General features: G+C 38.2%; 1 protein-coding gene across 1 annotated transcript; it reads right to left on the reverse strand.

Annotated features, from left to right (window-relative positions):
- Positions 1 to 1,346: 1,346 nt before the first annotated feature.
- dnajc11a (DnaJ (Hsp40) homolog, subfamily C, member 11a) lies at positions 1,347 to 14,253 on the reverse strand. The gene is made up of 16 exons (XM_083521667.1): positions 14,114 to 14,253; positions 10,955 to 11,084; positions 10,671 to 10,744; positions 9,822 to 9,923; positions 9,615 to 9,743; positions 9,029 to 9,151; positions 8,866 to 8,939; positions 7,561 to 7,750; positions 6,784 to 6,869; positions 6,549 to 6,665; positions 6,296 to 6,451; positions 6,008 to 6,077; positions 4,689 to 4,746; positions 3,817 to 3,959; positions 2,574 to 2,703; positions 1,347 to 2,438 (listed from the first exon to the last, which is right to left on the reverse strand). Exons 1-16 carry the CDS (start codon positions 14,183 to 14,185, stop codon positions 2,413 to 2,415), a joined length of 1,680 nt encoding a protein of 559 aa, XP_083377793.1. The 5' UTR covers positions 14,186 to 14,253; the 3' UTR covers positions 1,347 to 2,412.
- Positions 14,254 to 19,641: the final 5,388 nt, after the last annotated feature.

Consider the following 19,641-nt stretch of genomic DNA (forward strand, 5'->3'; position numbering starts at 1 on the left):
CACTAGTTCCTTTTCTATACCCCTTTCATTATGTTTTAAAGGTTTACATTATTTTATTAAAATTTGTGCTCAAAGTGCAAGGCGGAGACTAAACACTTGCGGTCCGCCACTAAATATGTTCCTGAGGGAACTCAGATTTATCCATTTTAAATGAGGTAGTATTGATGCTTCTGCTAGAAATGATGTATGTGGGTGGTGCAGCTGTGGCTGCAGTGAAAAGAGACTTGTTGAAATGTCATTGTTGTTGGTCATTGGGTTTCTTGCTTTAGTAATGGCATTTATTCTCACTGCATTACCTATCTGTGATGCAGTGCTCTGTTTTTACTGCGATTGTGTATGATATTGATGGTCTCTATAGCCATGGTGTCATAATGGCATTAAGAGGTTGATTGACCCCACTGAAGGCCTAGGTGTAAAATACACAGCCTGCCACTGGTACGTGTTAAAGGGACATTTAAAAAAAAAAATACAATTCTGCTCTAAACAGGATGTGAGTCAGTTATATGAATTCTTTATTAGGGTCATATCCTCCAATGAATGATACCAATATTGCTATTATTCTTTTGTTTAAAAAAAAAACATCAGGACAGTCACAGGAAGAAATAAAACATGTAAAATTGTATATATGCACTTCAACCCGCCATTAATGTATGGTGCCAAGATGGCATTCCAGATTTCAGCAGCATGGTGCAGTAACATAAAGCCTGTAATGACTGTCCTCAGGATGCTCAGGAATACAGAAGCCTTGATAATGCAGATGAAAACAGAAAATGTATAACTCAGATCCTCAAGTCTATCCTAGTCACAGGTGAACATTTCTCCAACATTTTTGCACGATATCTAGCTTGTCGTTCTATGCTTTCGCATTACAATTTCCCTGGAATTAGGGGGTGCCCAATCCGGCTCCAGCATGACAATGCCCCTGTGCACAAAGCTCTGGTGTCCTGCCCTGACCTCAAACCTATGAACTGCAGCTGTGACAGCTCTCAATCACAGCATTGGGAAGCTCTTTTACCATAAAACACACTGCACCCGTTTATTGTTTATTTATGGTTTCAACTAGTGCAATAAAATCACATCTTCAATAAACAGTAAAAAGAATCGTTCATATGCAGGGCTTTCCTTTCTGATAAACCTCTGAGGCGGGATATTGCTCCTCACAGTTTCAGTTTCTCACGTCACCATTTGTTTTGTATGAAAACACAATTAGACTCGCACCATTCACATTGTAAACAATCCTGAAGAATTCAAGATTCGGGGTTATAATTGAGACTATAGCTGACTATTAGTGTTTGAGTGGTTGCAGCAAAAAAAAAAAAAAAAAAAAAAAAAAAAAAGGAACACCATTTAAACCATTTTGATTTCAGTTTAATTCATCTTTCCCAACCCAATGGCACAAGTCCAGAGTGTGTATATTACAGATAATAGGAAAAACAGAGATACTGCACAACCAGTCCTTTCCTCCAAAATTCCCCACAACTACAGAAGTCATGGGTCTGTTTTCAAACGCCTATGTTAGCAGACAAATGGAAAGAATTTATTTTTCTCCACACAGCACTAAATCTTGGGAGAATTGGAAAAGGTATGGGAAGACGACAATAGTTTTAATTCACATCGTTATTTATTACCAATCATGTTGTTTAAGAACAGGGGGGCTGCCGAACCCTATTTGCTATTGAACTGTGCAATTCGGTATAATTTTCCTGCCAAAGAAGGTCCTTGCCAGTGTTATGTCGATTTGTTGGACCAAATAGAATACAATGTCCTTATACTTCATGTTCATGTAACAGCTTCATATAGCAGGAGTTCTCAGCTTGGAGATAGTCGAGTTTCGGACAAAATCTCGTATTACGAGATACCAGCTGAAGCCCCATAAATATAATTTCTTAACCAAGGCTATTCAGTGTTTCTCTTTAAAATAAGGCTCAAAGCTGACACTTGGGACTCTCCTTTTCACTGTATTAGTCAGATTCTGTGGATTGTTACAGCAGCATGCACGGATGTCTTTATAGCAGTGTTAAACTCTCAGGGGAGACATGAAAACAGGCACTGTTTAGATCCCGATGATCGTCCAGTGCATATGTTAATATAGTAGCCACCATTTTCCTACACGGGAGAGGAATCATGTCTTAAACATAAAAATAACAAGAAAGGTAACAAATACTTTGCATATTCTTGCTTGTACTAATTTCAAATACAGGTTTTTCCAAATAGGGGTTTAACAATTTCATGCATTTTCCACTGGACTCCTTCAATCATGCCCTTTTACTTAAAGATTAAAACTCCACAAAATGAAGGCTATAGTGCATGTGAATGGCTTTTAGGCCACAGGGAATATCCAAGTCACTATAACATCCATTTCCAGTATACATCAGTCCAAGTTGTCCCTTTCAGGCCTGTTTATAATGGTTCCTAGGTGTCATTATCTATTCTGTGAGCTAGAAAAAAGAAGGAAAAGACAAATACATCAGACCAAAGCAGTGGATGTATATAAAAAAAGAAAAAAGAATAAATAAAAGTGTCAGATAATAAAATTATATAGCAATATCCCAGAGTAAGAATGATTGCATTACATTGTTTTGGTATCCTGAGTGCTTCTGTGTCACCAGACAGAACCTGGTGCATGACGCCTCGGAACTGGTACAGCACCTTCAGGCTCTTTTCCTCACCCACGCAAGGGTCGTAAAAGCCCGGTAAGCCAGCCTGAACACAACACCAAAAACAGACACTTAATGAAACTGTAATAAATGGACATTACCCACATGAGGACCCCTTTAGGAGTCTGCATCCTCAAGGTCTCTTCCTCATACCGTCTCAAGGAGTTTTTCCTTGCCTCTGTCTTGCTTATTAGGGAAAAGCTTATAGGCACTAAACTTGTATGTAATGTATAAATGACAATTTTATAATCTCGGAACTCGCGGCTCGGGAAATTTGCATTCTCATTTGGAACCTGACTAACAGCAGGTTGCGGATTATCTTAAAATTCGCGCGAATCCGCAGCGGGGGCCGAATGTTCAGGAACATTAGGAATAACATTTTAAACTATGTTTTCACAATGATGAATTCACTCAGGTACCATAGGGGCAGCGTCCAAAATTCGCCAACTTCGGAATTCGATTTTCAGTCTTAGAAGTTAACCCCTGCCAGTTCCGGGGGACCTCTGTAATTGATTGTGATTGGTTGGTTGGAGAATGATACATTTTCCTTTAAAGCAGCTCTGGCGGTAGTGCTGGCTTCAAAACAGGTTTGAATGAATGACTTTACTCTAATAGGATATCATTTTTTTTATACAGGCAACTTACACACCTATATGTATAGTGGATAATCCACAACAGTGGACCTAAAAAAAACAAACAAAAAAACAGTAATTGGTGATATTGTGGCAGAATATTTCGATGGAGTCTCGAGCGTCAATGCTTTGAAGCAGCAACTAGTTTTCTGACACTGGAATGTCTCTGTGGTGTCTTGATAGCATGACAAGCTGCATTATTTTGTCTTATTAACTTCACAACAGCGAAAAAAGGAAGTCTGGTGCTGCTATAAGTGATAGCAAGAACTCATTTTGCAGATGTCCTGTTTATAAACAGATAAGTGTGGCATCACTTTTATTCAAATAAAATGTTAATGCTGGCAAACTGCTGTGGTGTAAGATGTATGGAACATCTCCAGATATGATGTTACTAGAAATTATAGTAAAGGCCACTACCCTGTTGTTTATTTCCCCATAACTACATGCATTTTTTTATTCCTTGACAATTAAATCGATTATAGATGTTCTGCTCATATTGAGTTCGATCACTAGTTCAAGTGCATTACCTTTGAGGCCTCTGTGAGAATGAGTTTGGAGTCTTTCACCAGGCACTGCAGAGGTACAGTCACGTCAATGACTCTTGCCCTTTCGTGCTTCCTACTGTTGTCGGTCACAAACTTTCCATACCAGGCGTTGAGTATGAGGAGACCTAGTAAGAGAAGATTCTTAAAATGGAATCTGTTACAGTAAACAACTGGTATCGTCACTAAATTATTTATTCTGTGGTTTAAATCATTTATTGGTTTACATTAAGGAGGGGAAAGTAAAATAAAGCCAGATTTCAACAATGGAGGAAAAACAACTTCTGCATCCATGTACCCTAATAAAACAATTTGGTGCTTGACCATATTAGTATGACTGTTCCTGAGCTTTTAGTAATGCCTCTGCTTATACATTAGAGCTTAGGATGTTACAGCTATTAATAAATATGTTATCTAAACAGATTTTGTAATGAGCAATTTCATCATGCTTTGTATTGATTGGTGATATTATTTAAGCCGGTCCAATGCTGATAACACAGAAGGCACCTCAGTAATATCACAGGAAGCTATATACAGATTTGAGAGAATGCTATCTAAAGCTGCCCTGATCAAACGAACCCGATTGTGATCATGTGATAACCATAAAACCGTTCAGGTATTGGAACATATGTGCTGGAAAAATCCATAAAACTGCAGGATAGTGGGCCTTCAGGACTGGAGATGGAATCTCTGAGTGGAATGTTACTGCATAGTGGACTAAAAATGTAAACGGATATGAACGCACTTTTATTATATAATGCACAATAACAATACAGCAAGCAAAACACCTGTGATGTAAATTGTGTATTATTCGAATTGTGTTTTGACACAAACAACATGGAGCCATATTCACTTACCCATTCTCGACTCCTCGGCTTCAATGATCCTGCGTACAGACTCCTGCATCAGCAAAACCTGAGACACAGGAATGTGTGTAGTATTAAAAAATAAATAAAATGTTCCATTGTTTCTTTCAAATAGTTGCCATCAAATTGTATCAGGTATAAGGTAATAATAGTAGAAAGAGGTACTGGGGGGGGGGGGGGGGGGAAACAACAACAAAAAAAGGCCACCTGCCTAAAATGGTGTTGGTCCCCCTGCTGCCAAAACAGTCCTGACTCTTAGAGCATTGACTTAGCAATTTGAGCTACAGGAGCTCATCTGTTGGATCGGCCCGCACGAGCCAGCCTTTCTAGATTCTTTCTTGGACCACTTTTGATAGATACTGACCACTGCATACTGGGAACAGCCCACAAAATCTGCAGTTTTGGAGATGCTCTGACCCAGTGGTCTAGCAGTCACAATTTGTTCCTCGTCAAACTCAAATCCTTAAGCTTGCCCATTTTTCCTGCTTCAAACACATCAACTTTGAGGGCAAGATATTCCCTTGCTGCCTGACACATACCGCCCACTAACAGGTGCCATGATGAAGAGATAATCGGTGTTATTCACTTCACCTGTCAGTTATGCCGGATCGGTGTTAATTCGTTCCGTGGTCGAGCTCGCATCTCAATTTGCTAGCACATCAGATCGATTTTCCCCATTGAAAATACTTAAAATGGCACCCCGTTTTTATGTTTCATGTTATTAAATTAGGAAAATAAATTTCTAAATAACAAATCTTGTATAAAAACATAATAGAAAGAGTATGTAAAGATATAATAAGGTTTTATTCAGTGTATTTACCTTAGAGATGAGACGACTAGAGCTAACGAAAACGCTGGCGGGGGGGTGGGGTGATGGAGGCAATAAGCGGCGGAGGAGGGACGACTAGTTTTTTTACTATCACTATCGCCATCTAGCAGCGGCGTCTCGAGCTCGTACCTCAATTTTTTGCTCGCGTAACAAAGCAAAAAATCGCCCGAGTGACCGCTCGTACCTCGGAAAACTCGTACATTAATGCACTCGTGGGTCAAGGTACCACTGTACTTAAATGTACAACTGTTTTCAACTCAACGTTCTGATTGACTTTCTGAACTTGCCTAATTTATCTACAAAAATAATCGCCAATACCGGTTAAGGACAAATGCCATAATTTATGACAGTTGTTACTAATGGATAAATCGTGGACTGTTAACTCTAATGTAGTGTTTCCTTTTAAGCTAGTCAGAAGGACTGGGATTAAACAGTCCACAGTGAGAACCATCAGCAGTATAATAGTGCCATGTGGACTTACAGCAGACTCTGCCTCCTGCTTCTTTTTGGCAATGTCAGACGCGGCGCTCTCCCGCTGCTTTTCCAGTTCCCTAAAGTGAAAGAAACGATTATAAGTAAATGAATTACAAATATCCAATAACAAAAGGACATAAACGGCTTCCATTCTGCCTCTATACTTTGAGTGTAATATCAATATAGAGAATGCATGTAACCTATTATCGATACATAATGAAATCTGAAAATGCCCTCGCAGCAGTATATTCATAGTTCTGAAGATTTTTAGGGGGACGTGAAATAACTAGCTTACTGTTCCTTCTGAGCACACATGTAAGGCTTGATAACAAGCCGCTGGATGGCCAAGTAAAATACAAGAGGTCCAACAGTGGCATAGAACACTGCACTGGGAAGGAGCTGGTCTGTCAAATGGATCGGAAAGAAATAGGTCTGGCTGGCTCTGTTTAACCTAAAACATTAAAGTTTGTTTAGATGCATGTTGACAAAAATGACTTGAATGTGCTTTAAAAAAAAAAAAAAAAAAAAAAAAAAATTCAGCTTCATACTTTATCTTGAGGGAAACACCTTGCGGCACTCCGACACTGACGGTAGCACCGAGAACACTGTGTCGACTTATCTTCGTCTCAGCACCGTACTCCACCACTGTTCCGAAAAAGCCTGATCTGGACATAAAATATTTACGAGGAAAATAAGGTTTAAAACTGTACACAGTTATACAATACTGTAGGATTAGGAATTCGAGTGCAACCATTCAAAACACGATAGGACTCAAGCACATACTTTACAGAACCCTTGATCTTGGTCTGGTCGTCATTTTGGAATTTGTACTGGTAGCTCATCATAACGAAAGTATGTGGGATTCCCAACTGTAACGTGAAATATACAACAGGATGAAATGCAAGTTTACAGCCCTCCTTTCACGTTTCAGCATTTGCAGTATTACAACCTGAAACTAAAATGGGATTATGTGTTGCGTGTGCACACTCAATATCCTGGAACATTAAAACTCTGAAAGCAGGAAGAGAGGTTAGACGCTAAGGCGTTAGACAAAACAGCTGCGTGGTTTGTTGATTAATCCGAAATAGCATTCTACACTACAGCCCCGGGTAAGACATTGTGTTGCATCATAATGTAGCTATTAAACATGAGGAAATGGAAGAAGTTTAGGATTTGATCTAATTTGATGATGGTAAATTCAACTTGGATCAGACAAGAAAACACTACTGTGGGTAAATAAAAAAAAAAAATCAATCCTGTACACCTGTGATATAAAAAAAGCATTATTTCAGCCACTACATTAGCTTTACTGAGCTGTTAAAAAAGCAATTCTATCCCAGGGACTTAATCAGACTCGCACTATTTTTAATTCGACTCTCCTGCTACTTGGGTAGGAAGGGTAACCAAATTCAGACTGTCCATAATGGTATTGCCCATAGTTTAACCTTATACCGAAAAAATGAGCAAAGCCATGCTGTCCTGCACTGATTTGTAGAAAAGCACAGGTTTTAAACAGCACTTTGTGTTCGAGTCCCATCTTAGTAGTCACATTTTACTGACCTGCACAGCAAATGTGAAGTGGCTGCTCTTTGTGTCTCTCACAATGCTGGTGTTCATGGAAGACTGAACACCCCAGCGCCACTGTAGGTAGCCCATTGTGTTCTTGTCAAGGTGGCGTGCAAGCATGGTGGTTATGCCTGGACGCACACCACGTGACGAAAACTGCATTGCACACTGAGCGGTCATGAAGCTAAAAGACACATGTACGGAGAGACTGGATTAATAAGGCATACAATAATCCATGTGACAGTGATTACACATGACTGTTTATGTGCCTCAGATCGCCTCACAAACCGGGGTTCTCAAACATTTCAGTCAGGGAACCCATTAGTATAAAAACAAAACAAAACAAAAAAAACCCATAAAAAATATATATAAATTAGAGGTCAACGGATAGCTTATAAAATGGATACCGGGTTAAAAAAATAAAAATAAATTAAAAATAAAGATGTAAATTGTACTGAACCTTATTGCAAAAGAAAAAAGAAAAAAAAACACCAAAAAAAAATAAATAAAACAGTACTGAATCATGAAAATGTTCTAAATGAAATAAATATTAATATATGAAAAATATATATTAACAAATACTGAGAAAAATTAAAAAGGCATGCAAACAAAAAGGAACACCCCAAATAAATAAATAAAAAGTTAGACCCAAAAATGTATTTACAATTTACAAAAAAACAGCACGTGGCATCATTGATTCGCATCTAGGGGAGGCTCTCATACTGTATAATGCACCCGGAAAAACTATCGGTATGGATTTCTGCCTATAGTTCCATCAATTATCGGTGCTGATTAACTGATGAATCGGTCGACCTCTAATATTGCATTATACCTTATACCATTATAATAAAAGGAACATGATTGTTTTTAGTTTCTGGACTTAAAGAACCCATTTTTTATTAAAACAATTACTGAAAACTAAAAAAAACCCAGAACTCCTGGCTATGCCTTACAAACTGATATCAACAAACATGTCCATAAAAGTCCATTTACTCTCATACAACTGCAATTTCAAATATCAACTGGTTCATCTAACAGGAAGGGACTAATCGTATCAGAAATAAATCAGTATTTTAACAATGAAATTCCATAGTATAAGCACTGAAACATACACTAACATGCTGTACTTGATCAGTCTAGACTGGTGGCGCTGTTGGTTCATTTAAACCGAGACAAAAGAACTTCGTAAGAAGTTGGTGAACATCTAAATCACTGGAGCACAGAGTGTGCAAGGAAGTTATTTTGTTTTTCTCTTTTCTTTATGAGAACTTCAGTGCGGGGCTGACATGCATTACTTACCAGCGGGGCGTCAGGTTGCGAAAAATCTTCAGCCCGAAGAGAGGACCGTGTGTGTCTCCTGCTCCCAATTCAACCTACAGGCAAAAAAAAGGTGAAAGGTGTCTCTTTAATAGAAATTTTTTAGTAAGCCTGTATAGAAATGCCAAGTAAGCAAAGTGCGTACCTCTCCCCAGCCTTTCGCTGACGTCACCCGACGTAGGGCCAGGTTGATGCTTCCACCGCCATTGCCATTGTGCGTGGAAAGCGAGCCGGAAAGAATGGCCGTGTCTGACGTTGTCAGCGGTGCCTTGACAAAAACAGATGTGCGAGATAAAATCTCTAAAAAGCAAATCTCCCTTAATGCTGACAGCACACCGTTACATAAAGGTGCTGACTCTGATTCATCAACCATGTCTAAAGTGAACTAAAGCAATTTCTCATAATCTCAACTGTCACCACCTTCAACTGGAACACCTGTTAAACCTAACCTGAAGTTATGAAAACAGAAAGTTGGAAGAATGTCTTATTTTTTTTTTATATATTGAGAGGTAAATATCTACTATTATTTATTATAACTAATATACTATCATTAAAAAAAAAATCACCTTGAATCAGTGTCTCATTTCTACATCATCTTTGATAAACACGTGTCAGCACAATCGATCGCTTTTCTGTTTCCGAAGCATTTCACAAAAAAAAAAAAAAAAAAAAAAAAAAAACACATTGACTCAAACATACTGGTACCTTTTCTCTTTTGTAAAATCACATACCTCTATTGACTGAGATATATGCATCTTGTTAATCTCAATGCTGGGAAAGCCACCAGTGGAGAGCTCCTCGTAATCTTCCTCATAGCGATCGAAAAGATCCGTGGCATCCACGCCCACGCTAATCGTTCCCTGCCGGAGAGAGGATTCGCAAATCAGTAAAATAAGAGACGGTGAAGGGAATATAATCCTACAGGACAGAAATGAAACCTTAGGGTTGGTCCTTTGCTGAAGTCTTCTCTCCTCTCTCTCTATCTGAAGGCGCTCAAACTCTTCCCGGATCTCAGCCGGGGTTCTTTTCCTCTCCACTACCTTAAAAAAAAATAATAATAAAAAAAATAAATATATATATATATATATATATATATATATATATATATATATATATTAAAAAAGAGAGAAAATACACATATTAAAACATGAGTATATCAGTTAACAGCAAGAAGGTCTGAGGCTTGAATTAATTTTTTTTGGAAATTACACGAGAAATGTCACCTTCACTTGATAATTCCCAAAAAACCTGTAAGGCCATAAAAACACTATCTGGTGAAAGATCGAATGAACCTCTGTGGTTTTTTTTCTTAAAATAGTAAATGACCTGAAATCCAAAATCAAATCAATAAAATAAAAATAAAACTGTACCGGCCGTAAAATTAGGAAAAAAGAAAGTGTGCCAGATAAAAGTAGGTAGACTTCCTTTGTGTCTCAGGAACATTTCTGGAACATTTAGTGCACTTTTTCACTATTTCGTCATTTTGCTGGTTTCAGCATATTGTGAGCTTTTCCTGTTTATGGAGTTTTGTGGGCATCAGTAAATGTAAATCAGCTCAGTGAACATTTTCATTTCTATACTGGGGGATTGTCATTAATCAACACACACACACAAGTATGGAAGAAAAAAGAGGCAGGGAAATTTTGTTTAGGTTGGTTTGGGGGAGGAAAGAAAAAGAAAAAAAACCACACCTATGCCGAGCGATTGCAGAATGATTGGCTCATTCTGTCGTTATTAAAACTAATATAACACTGTTACAGCAGATTCCCATTTGAACCATGGCTTACCTCCCATCCCTCCACGCTCAGCCCTCTCTTCCCATAAATATCATAGATGGCTCTGGATTGCGGATCACTTAGAACTGTGCAGAGAAGAAAAATATTTTCAGATTGCAACAGCACTGTTCCACTGTGGTAATAAATAATATTAAAAAAAGTAATAAAAACAACAGGGCAGATAGTAAAAATGGTCCCACTCTACAAAAGAATTAACTGCTCAAATACGTCACTTTGTGTTTTAAATTCAAGTGGCAAGAAAAAAAACACACACATTACTTGGCACCAGGTCTCACCTTCGTATGCTTGGTGCACCAGGTTAAAAAGCTGCTCTGCCTGTCTTTTCAGCTCAGGATCTCTGTGTTTATCAGGGTGGTAGAGCATACACAGACGCCGATACGATGCCTTAAGCTCCTCTTGCGTGGCCTGAAAGGACAAGACAGGTCTAAATACATCTTCCACAATGTACAAGGAGATTTTTCAATAAATGTATATACACATTCAGAAACAAAAAGCATTTACATTGAACTGAACACTGTCACTGTGCAATCAATAGGTGAACCAAGTTACTGTTGGGTATCAATATAAAGTGGCCACCTTTTAAAAAATAGATCATCCTTAATCCAGCATTGAAACTTGTATGATAGTGACATGGTCGTGTGTGTGTGTACACTGGGATGAGAGCCAATCGAAATAAATCCAGCAAGCGGCATTCTATGATCTGATGCACATCTGAGATGATAATATTGCACACTGTATGGGAAAAGTAAATATATATGGTGCATTCGCGATGTGCGTCTCTCGAACATGTAGGCAAATGAAACTTTCTAGAAGGTCATATTAAGGTTATTGCACTGTGGAATTGTAGTTTAGCAATAATAATCAATCAGCTGCTTTCATATGCTCTTCAGACTGCGTGATCTGTGTTCGAACTGCAAACAATCCTGAATCTGCCCGAATTATTGCACATTACTATATGCAAGAACATCATAATGCAATAGTTCCTTTTAAGAATCTGGAATTGGATATGGCTCGATTTGATCAATGGTCCATAATGGGGACAATAGAAATATGACATGCAACAAGATCTTTTTTTTTCTGTACCGCACCCAGTTACTGCAGGTATCTCCCCTGGTGCTCAACACGGTGAAATACCTCGTCAACATACACTCAATTAGCAACTCTTGTTATTGTGCACTTTTGAATTATACTAAATTCTGTTTCAGCTTGAGAATATTCTTAAACTCTAACATTTGTACTTGATTGAGTCTGATGTTTCCAATAGAAATAAAAATACTTATTCATGTTGATCAGGAAACAAGCCTTTTCCATATGCTTTATCTACATATGCTTACTCCCACTGCCACCAAATAAATAAAAGAACATACTTGTAAGTGGATTGGCTACTAGCTGCGGCTGAATGTGTAAATAAATGTGAACATTATTTATCTACAAGGAACACCAACCCTGACCAGGATAAAGCCCTTATTGCTGATGAATACCAATGAACCGCCATCATTACAGGTCTGCTTTGGTATCTTCAGTAGATTTTATTCTGTTGGAAAATGTATTTGAGTTAATTAGTGGTTAATGATGTTATCCGTACTATTCACAACCATATGCACTGCCACTTTCATGCCCTTCTGTTGTGGTTACACTATTTAGAATGGACACTTTGATGATGGTTTTAATGTACTGCACTTTCATTCACCTCAAATCTGCTGTTGCATCAGTGATGTTTTCACAAGAAACACACGACTGCACTACACTGTACCTGTTTCTTCTTTTACTCTCTCTCTCTCTCTCTCTCTCTCTCTCTCTCTCTCTCTCTCATACATACATACATACATACATACATACATACATACATATATATATATATATATATATACACACACACACACACACACTTTTTTGTCTGGTTACTTTTTTTTTATGTAATCAGTCAATCCATCCATCTATCACCAAGTACTGCATTATCGGGACTGTCAGTCATCACATTATCCATATAAGTTACACACACTATGGCTGATTATATATATATATATATAGTACAAAGTTCTAAAGTGAACTCATCATACCTGATGGACAATACTGTTATTTGCACTACCATGCACTCACACTTTATGTACATTACTGATCTGTCATATATTCTGTGTCCCTATTTAATACTCATACTGTCTATATTGTCTCTCGTTGTCTTGTTTAGTCCAAGCTAAATGTATGGTTTTATTTATGTCTGTACTCTGTAGTCACTAACAGCTGGAACCAAATTCCTTGCGTGTCAACACACTTGGCCAATAAACCTGATTCTGATTTGGTAGATGTCCTTATCCAGAGCGACTTACTCAAGAGTCCAACAGTGGCAGCTTGGGATTTTAACTTGTATCCTGCCACTGCTATACTTTTGAGCAAAGCCCTTAACCCTCAGCTGCTCAGTGTAGAAATCAGATATGATCTCTCTCTCTCTCTCTCTCTCTCTCTCTCTCTCTCTCTCTCTCTCTATATATATATATATATATATATAAAGTATAGTGCTAATAAATCCTGATAATTGCTGTCTACAATAGAGAGACGTCTTAGCTCAATGATTATAGCTTCAGTCGACTTCAGTCAAGGGTTAAGCCCCAGCATCTCCAAAGTGCCACTGTTGGGCCCTTGAGCAAGGCCCTTAACACTTTCTTCTCCAATGGTGTTGTATCCTGGTTGACTCTGCACTCCGGCCCCAGCTTCCTAACCAGCTACACTATGCAAATAAAGAAAGTCACTGTGCTGTACGTAAAAAGCTTCTTTCTCGTTCTCTAACTAATATTGCATTATGTAGTATTATGCAATAATTATAATAATAATAATACGCAATATGTAGTATTGAGTAAAAAAAAAAAAAAAAGGTGCATACAACAACAAAGCAGTTATGAGTTCAGCTCGAAAACTTTGATCAATTCTATGGTCATTAAAGGCAGGAGAACACCGGGTGTATAACGAACTCCATCTAAAGCCTCAGTGACATTAATAAAAGAGGCAGCATTAGACAACATGTACATCATATCACTTGATTTAATTTAAAGGAGAAATCTGCAGGGAAGAATGGAGAACTGAGCGCTAGTTTCCCAGCACGCTGCATAGCGCTTCCATTAACTTTATGTTTGTGACAACTTTATACTTCTGCTAGCGTGATGGTTATATACGTTTCTTTACAATAAAATAAAATACCACAAATAATTCCAGTATCACATATGATTGATGTTTGCGGAATTAGAATGTTTCATTGATCCGGAATAAAAAAAGTGTCTACAGTTTAGCTCCAATGATAAGTAAGGGTCACTGTGCTAACGCGTTAGCTCCATTCACTCGGAATTCTGATCCGCGGAACACTGACACAAGGCATCACCATTCACACGGAGGGCAACCTCTTCCGTTCTCTATTCACAAACTATATAACATGGTATCCATACCTCCCTCCGCACGTTTAACAGAGAATAGTAATCATCATTGTCAATTTCATCCTCCTCCAAGGCCGCCGCCATGTTGAAACCTTTTCATCCCGCCCAGCGTTCGTTTTTTTTTTTTTTTTTTTTTTTTTTTACAGGGATCAATGAGCGCTATCGCCCTCTTCAGGACCGGAGGTGGACTGTTGCACCCGTGTGGGGTTTCTCTTGCTGAATAAACAGTTTTTAAGGTGCAGCTCTCAGTATAGTTTAAATATAAAGAGACGAGTCAAAGTTGATTAAACTGTTCTCTAAAAAATAATGTGCACTTTATATTATTCCTAAATGTAAAGGAGGTATTATCTGTGCCATCCACTGTTTATTTATGTACAAATTCTTAGCACTGGACAAAAGAGTTTACTCTGAAGGCCTACTCTATTGCACATTACAATATGCATCATTATTGTTAGACCTAAGCATCCTTAATCTGAAATTATATTTTCGCTAATTACGACGTGCACACGGATAAGATTTATTAACTTCATAAACAAACTACTGCAAGAATAAACCAAATGCAAATAAATGAACACACAGGCGTGGTTAATTATCAGTGAATATTTCCTACTTATAAAAAGTAAACATAATGAAATTAATCTATGCAGCTCTAGGGCTAAATACACTGTTTTAAAACTCTAATTCATTTTGCTGAACGGGAATTAAACCCCAAATGATCGTTAATTGATCACAATTTTATTATGCAGGAACACATATTTTTCTTTTTCTCCACAGAGAAAGCAAGGGCTGACAAAGCAAAGGTCTTTGCACTTTGTCAATTAGGCTGCTTTACCACTTCATGACTTTTCTATCAGCAACGGAAAGGTCAGGATTTGGAGAACATACCCATTCCCGTGTCATCAATCGAATGCAAGCAATAAGGATCATATTTTAATAATGGCATTTCACGGTCTGTTTTTGCTGCGGGCAAGGCAACATTTAATTCATTATCTATGAGCTCACTGCAATTAAAGAATGTTCATTAATCTCTCACTTGTGTCGGGCTACTTACATATTCATGAGTGCGTTCATACATTAGCAAGGTTTCTCAGGCAATTCAAGGATTATGTTACTAAAAAAAAGAAGTAAAACTGGGTCCACTAAAAAAATCATCATCATCATCATCATCATCATCATCATCATCATTACCATCACCACCACCAACTACAATGACATTATTATTATTATTATTATTGCTATTATTATATAGTGATCATTTTTAAAAGTAAGACTTATTAAGTAAATAAAAAAATTAAAGAAATTATCAAATAAGAAATCGTATCTAATAACGTCTTACCGAAAGCCAGTTTTCATACAGGCATCCCTTACCTTGTAAATACAAATATTTCCAAAAATATTCATAATAAACAATAAACCAAAAACATAATTATTAAAATCCCTGAGAAATCATTCTCAGACTTACTTACATCATATGTGGACACATGACCATCACTTTCTTTCCAAAACCAAAACTCTTAACACAGAGTTGGTTCCCCTCAAATCTTCTGGGAAGGCTTTTGTGGGAACTGGTACCTCAGTGTTTAAGGCATTAAGCTCTGTATAGGAAGGTCACAAGTTCAAAACCCAACACCACCATGCTGCCAGGACCAGCTGAGCAAGGCTTTTAATGCTCAACTCAACTTGTAAATTGTTCTGTCAGATGCTAAAAATGTAAATTTTTGATTTGAAGCATGTCTGTAAGGATGTGTTAATTCAGCCACAAAATCATTAGTGAGGTCAACAACTGATGTGTTCTTAATACATATCTTTATGGATCTTGTATTGTGCACAATGTCATGGTCAGGTTCGGAATAGGTTTGTTCTAGTTAGCTTTAGTAAATGGAAAATGTAATGCATACAAAGTGTACAAAGACATAGTAAACACTTGTCTGCTTCTAACTTTGTATCAACACTTTGGGAAAGCGCCGCAAATGGTTGTGGCAGGCAGAAGTCCACATGCTAGGCTGTATATAGTATGCTGAGCTGCATTATGTGTAATCTTAACTTGAAGAGGAATCTAAAGAGAGGTTCAGATCCAGTTTCATTTAAAATAATTTGTATAAAGCGGACCAGTTAGGACAGTGTTGAAATCCTTCTCCTTGCTCTGTATGAGGCTGTCACTCTCTGGAGCTGTCCGTTCAGCACTACCTCTGTGCCATAGCTAGTCCGATTGTTTTTGTGTCAATTAACCCTATACTGACTAAGTATTTCACCCAAGCCTACCTCATTACTGCAAATCATTTACCTCATTAATAGATAATTGGGCAAAGTTCCTAATCACACTAAATTTAATTAAAAGGTCTTTAAAAGAACACTTTAGAACAACACAGCATTTTCTGAACCTAATCTCTGGCCACATCATAGGTGATTACTATGGAAATGAACTTCCAAAATATTCCTATTCTGATAACATATCGATAACCCAGTTTACTCACATCTCACCCATAAGGGATGTCTAATTTAAGGGGGAATTAGATTTAAGAGAATAAGACATAAAAAAAACGACAACGCTGTGTTAGGATGGTGTGGTATAGTCTAATGCAAAGTGGGTTATCTTCTTATAACAGCACATTCCCGAGTGCTATGTTATTCCTATACCACAGATTTGCCAATTATTAACAATTATAAATGGCAGATTGTGCAAGTCAAACATTTATAGTGGAACCTCCTCAAGACAAGTTAGTTCCAGTAAAGGCTTGTGTTATAGCAGTTGTCCCCTCACCAGCCACTTATTCCTCTCTCTTTTGAAGTTAACAAGACTTGCCACAGCTTGTCATATTACAGACACTACACAAAGCACAAACTCATCAGTTCTGAAGACTTTCTGGGGAGGGAAAAACTATATACTGTGCAATGTGGTGATATTGGAAACTCCTTCTATAAATGTCCCAGAACAGCGAACTGATTTTTTCTTCACCAAATATATATATTCATTCATTCATTCATCTTCTCCCGCTTATCCGTAATTCGGGTCGCGGGGGCAGCAGTCTAAGCAGATTCCCCAGACACTTCTCCGTGTCCAGGGATCGGGTTGTCAAGGCCCCCGCCTTCGACTGCTGCCCAATCCTCTCAGCACCGGTCCCTTACGGTCCCTCCTGCAGGTGGTGAGCCCACGGGAAGAAATATATATATTTTAATACAATTATTTTGAAATACTATAGAAACTAATATCTACTGTATTAAAAGGCATTTAATAAATGCCTGTGATGTTCTTCAAATTTGAGAACTGTGGTATAAACATTTATGCATTTTTTTTATAGACGGCATTTATTGTCAGGACCTTCCGGTTTTGCGGCACCCACTTCAGGCTTTGCGTCGCTCTGCCTTAGACCTTTGCAGAGGGCATCGCTCTGCCTCATCATGTCGGCCAGAAAGCCTGGGTGACAACCAGAAACATGCCCCTGGGGGCAGCCACCAGGAGGCTTGCTCCACGCTTCATCTGGCTTTTCTCGACCTCCAAGGTGTTCTACCCGTGGGTGGTCCACCTCAAGTTCCGCTGTGTCCTCCTCTGGCACCGACCTTCCTTGTGCCCTGACTTAAGGAAGTTCGTGCCTGCCCGCTCCCAAATTTGGATTTGTTTTTTGGTCTGTGTTTTTCCCTTCCTGTTTCTTTCATTAAAGACTGTTATTCTTAAACTACCTGCATTTGGGTCCTGCTCTTGGTCTCACTCTCTGACATTTTCTTCTGTTAAAGGTAAATTTAAAAAATAGTTATTAGAGAAATGAAGTAAGCCCAAAAAATGCATCAGTTTTTATCTGATGGTGCAAACATACCAGAGAAATTTGTGGAATGTAGAAGTAAACTACCTAAAAACAGATTTAATTTCTCTCTGTCTCTTTCATTTTTATGGCATAATAGCAGTCTGAGTTTCCTTTATAGTGTTTTGTACCTGAAACATTTATTCATGCAATTCTCAGCTACCTTTAGTACTGCCATTAGATGTGGTTGCATAGCTTAAACGTTCATGTAAATACCACCTTTAGCACCATCATCTCATAACTCAGCTATCATGCTTCACTACTATAACACTGTTTTTTTTATTTATGTTTGTTAAACATTGCTGTAAAAGTGAACAAGAAAAGATGCCCTTTTACTTTTCAGAAGCTAACAGAATGTACCAATGCGAAACATTTTACTATAAAATTTACAGATATTTCTGCCAGTAAAGACGCCTGCAAAGTGCTTTAAATCTGTATGAAATAACTGTAAACCATATCCACAGTGAAGCACTGGAATATTTTTACTTATCATTCCTGTTGTTTTTTTTTGACAGTATATTAGGATAAGTAAAACATTAGAAAATATAATACAGTACAAATTACAAATATTTTGCTCATTTGATTGTTGCAGGATTCAACTGTGCAGAAGGTTAAGGGTCCTCAACCAGGGCTTTCAACCATGGCAGCTTGGCAATGCTGGGATTTAAATACATGATCTTCTGATCTGTAACTCAAAGCCTAAACCACTGAGCTTTCACAGCTCGCTCAGCTACTACATAAAATTGAGCTGAAAACTAATTCAAGGAGAATTGTTTTCTCACTCTCACCTCTACCTTAAATGCTGGCACTTTGCATTATGTTTCCATATTTTTAATGTGAACCAATGGACTGCTCAACAGTTCACATTCTGGCTTACTGATTGCACCTGTCAAATTCGGGCTCTTCAGGAAGGCCCTAAAACGTTTCTGCTCTACAGCTACTTTATCTTGACTGAACCTGCACACCGTGCCCAACTTCCTAACAAGCTGAGATCTGTTAAAAACTGCAGCAATCTTTATGCATAAATGCATGACTAAATATACATACATTATCTCACAAAAGTAAGTACACCCCTCACATTTTTTAAAATATTTTTCACATATTTTTTCACATATTTCAGAGTAGTCAATGTGCAGTTGGTATAGCAGTAAAGATTCTCTGTTTTCTGAAAATAACTCAATATACAGCCATTATTGTCTAAATAACTGGCAACAAAAGTGAGTACACCCTAAGTAAACATGTTAAAACTGTGTCCAAAGTGTCAATATTTTATGTGAGCACCACTGTTATCATGCACTGCCTTAATCCTCCTGGGCATGGAATTCACCAGAGCTGCACAGGTTGTTGCTGGGATCCTCTTCCTCTCCTCCATAATGACATCACGGATTGGCTGGATGTTAAACATATGCCCCACAGGTGCTAAATAGGGTTCAGGTCTGGAGACATACTTGGCCACTCTACCACCTTCACCATCAGCTTACTCAGCAAGGCAGTTGTCAGCTTGGCCGTTCAGCACAGTTTCTGAAGGGAGGGCATCATGTTCTGCTTCAGAATGTCACAGTGCATGTTGGAATTCACGTTTTCTTTAATGAACCGCAGCTCCCCAAGACCAGGAGCACTTCTGCAGCCCCAGACCACGATGCTACCACCACCATGCTTGACTGTAGGCAAGACACATTTTTCTTGGTTCTCCTCACCAGGGCGTCGCCACACATGCTGGACGCCATCTAAGCCAAACAAGTT

Source organism: Silurus aristotelis (assembly GCF_946808225.1).
Source record: "Silurus aristotelis genome assembly, chromosome: 19".
Taxonomy (NCBI): domain Eukaryota; kingdom Metazoa; phylum Chordata; class Actinopteri; order Siluriformes; family Siluridae; genus Silurus; species Silurus aristotelis.

What these genes read in the sequence shown, in the direction of transcription:
- dnajc11a (XM_083521667.1), bottom strand. Translation starts at nt 14,185, where the DNA reads ATGGCGGCGGCCTTGGAGGAGGATGAAATTGACAATGATGATTACTAT. An exon ending in TGAGCGTGGAGGGATGGGAG is followed by an intron (nt 9,924 to 10,670) that starts GTAAGCCATGGT and finishes TTTTTTTTTAAG; the next exon opens with GTAGTGGAGAGGAAAAGAAC. An exon ending in AGCAGGAGGCAGAGTCTGCT is followed by an intron (nt 4,747 to 6,007) that starts GTAAGTCCACAT and finishes CCTGTGTCTCAG; the next exon opens with GTTTTGCTGATGCAGGAGTC.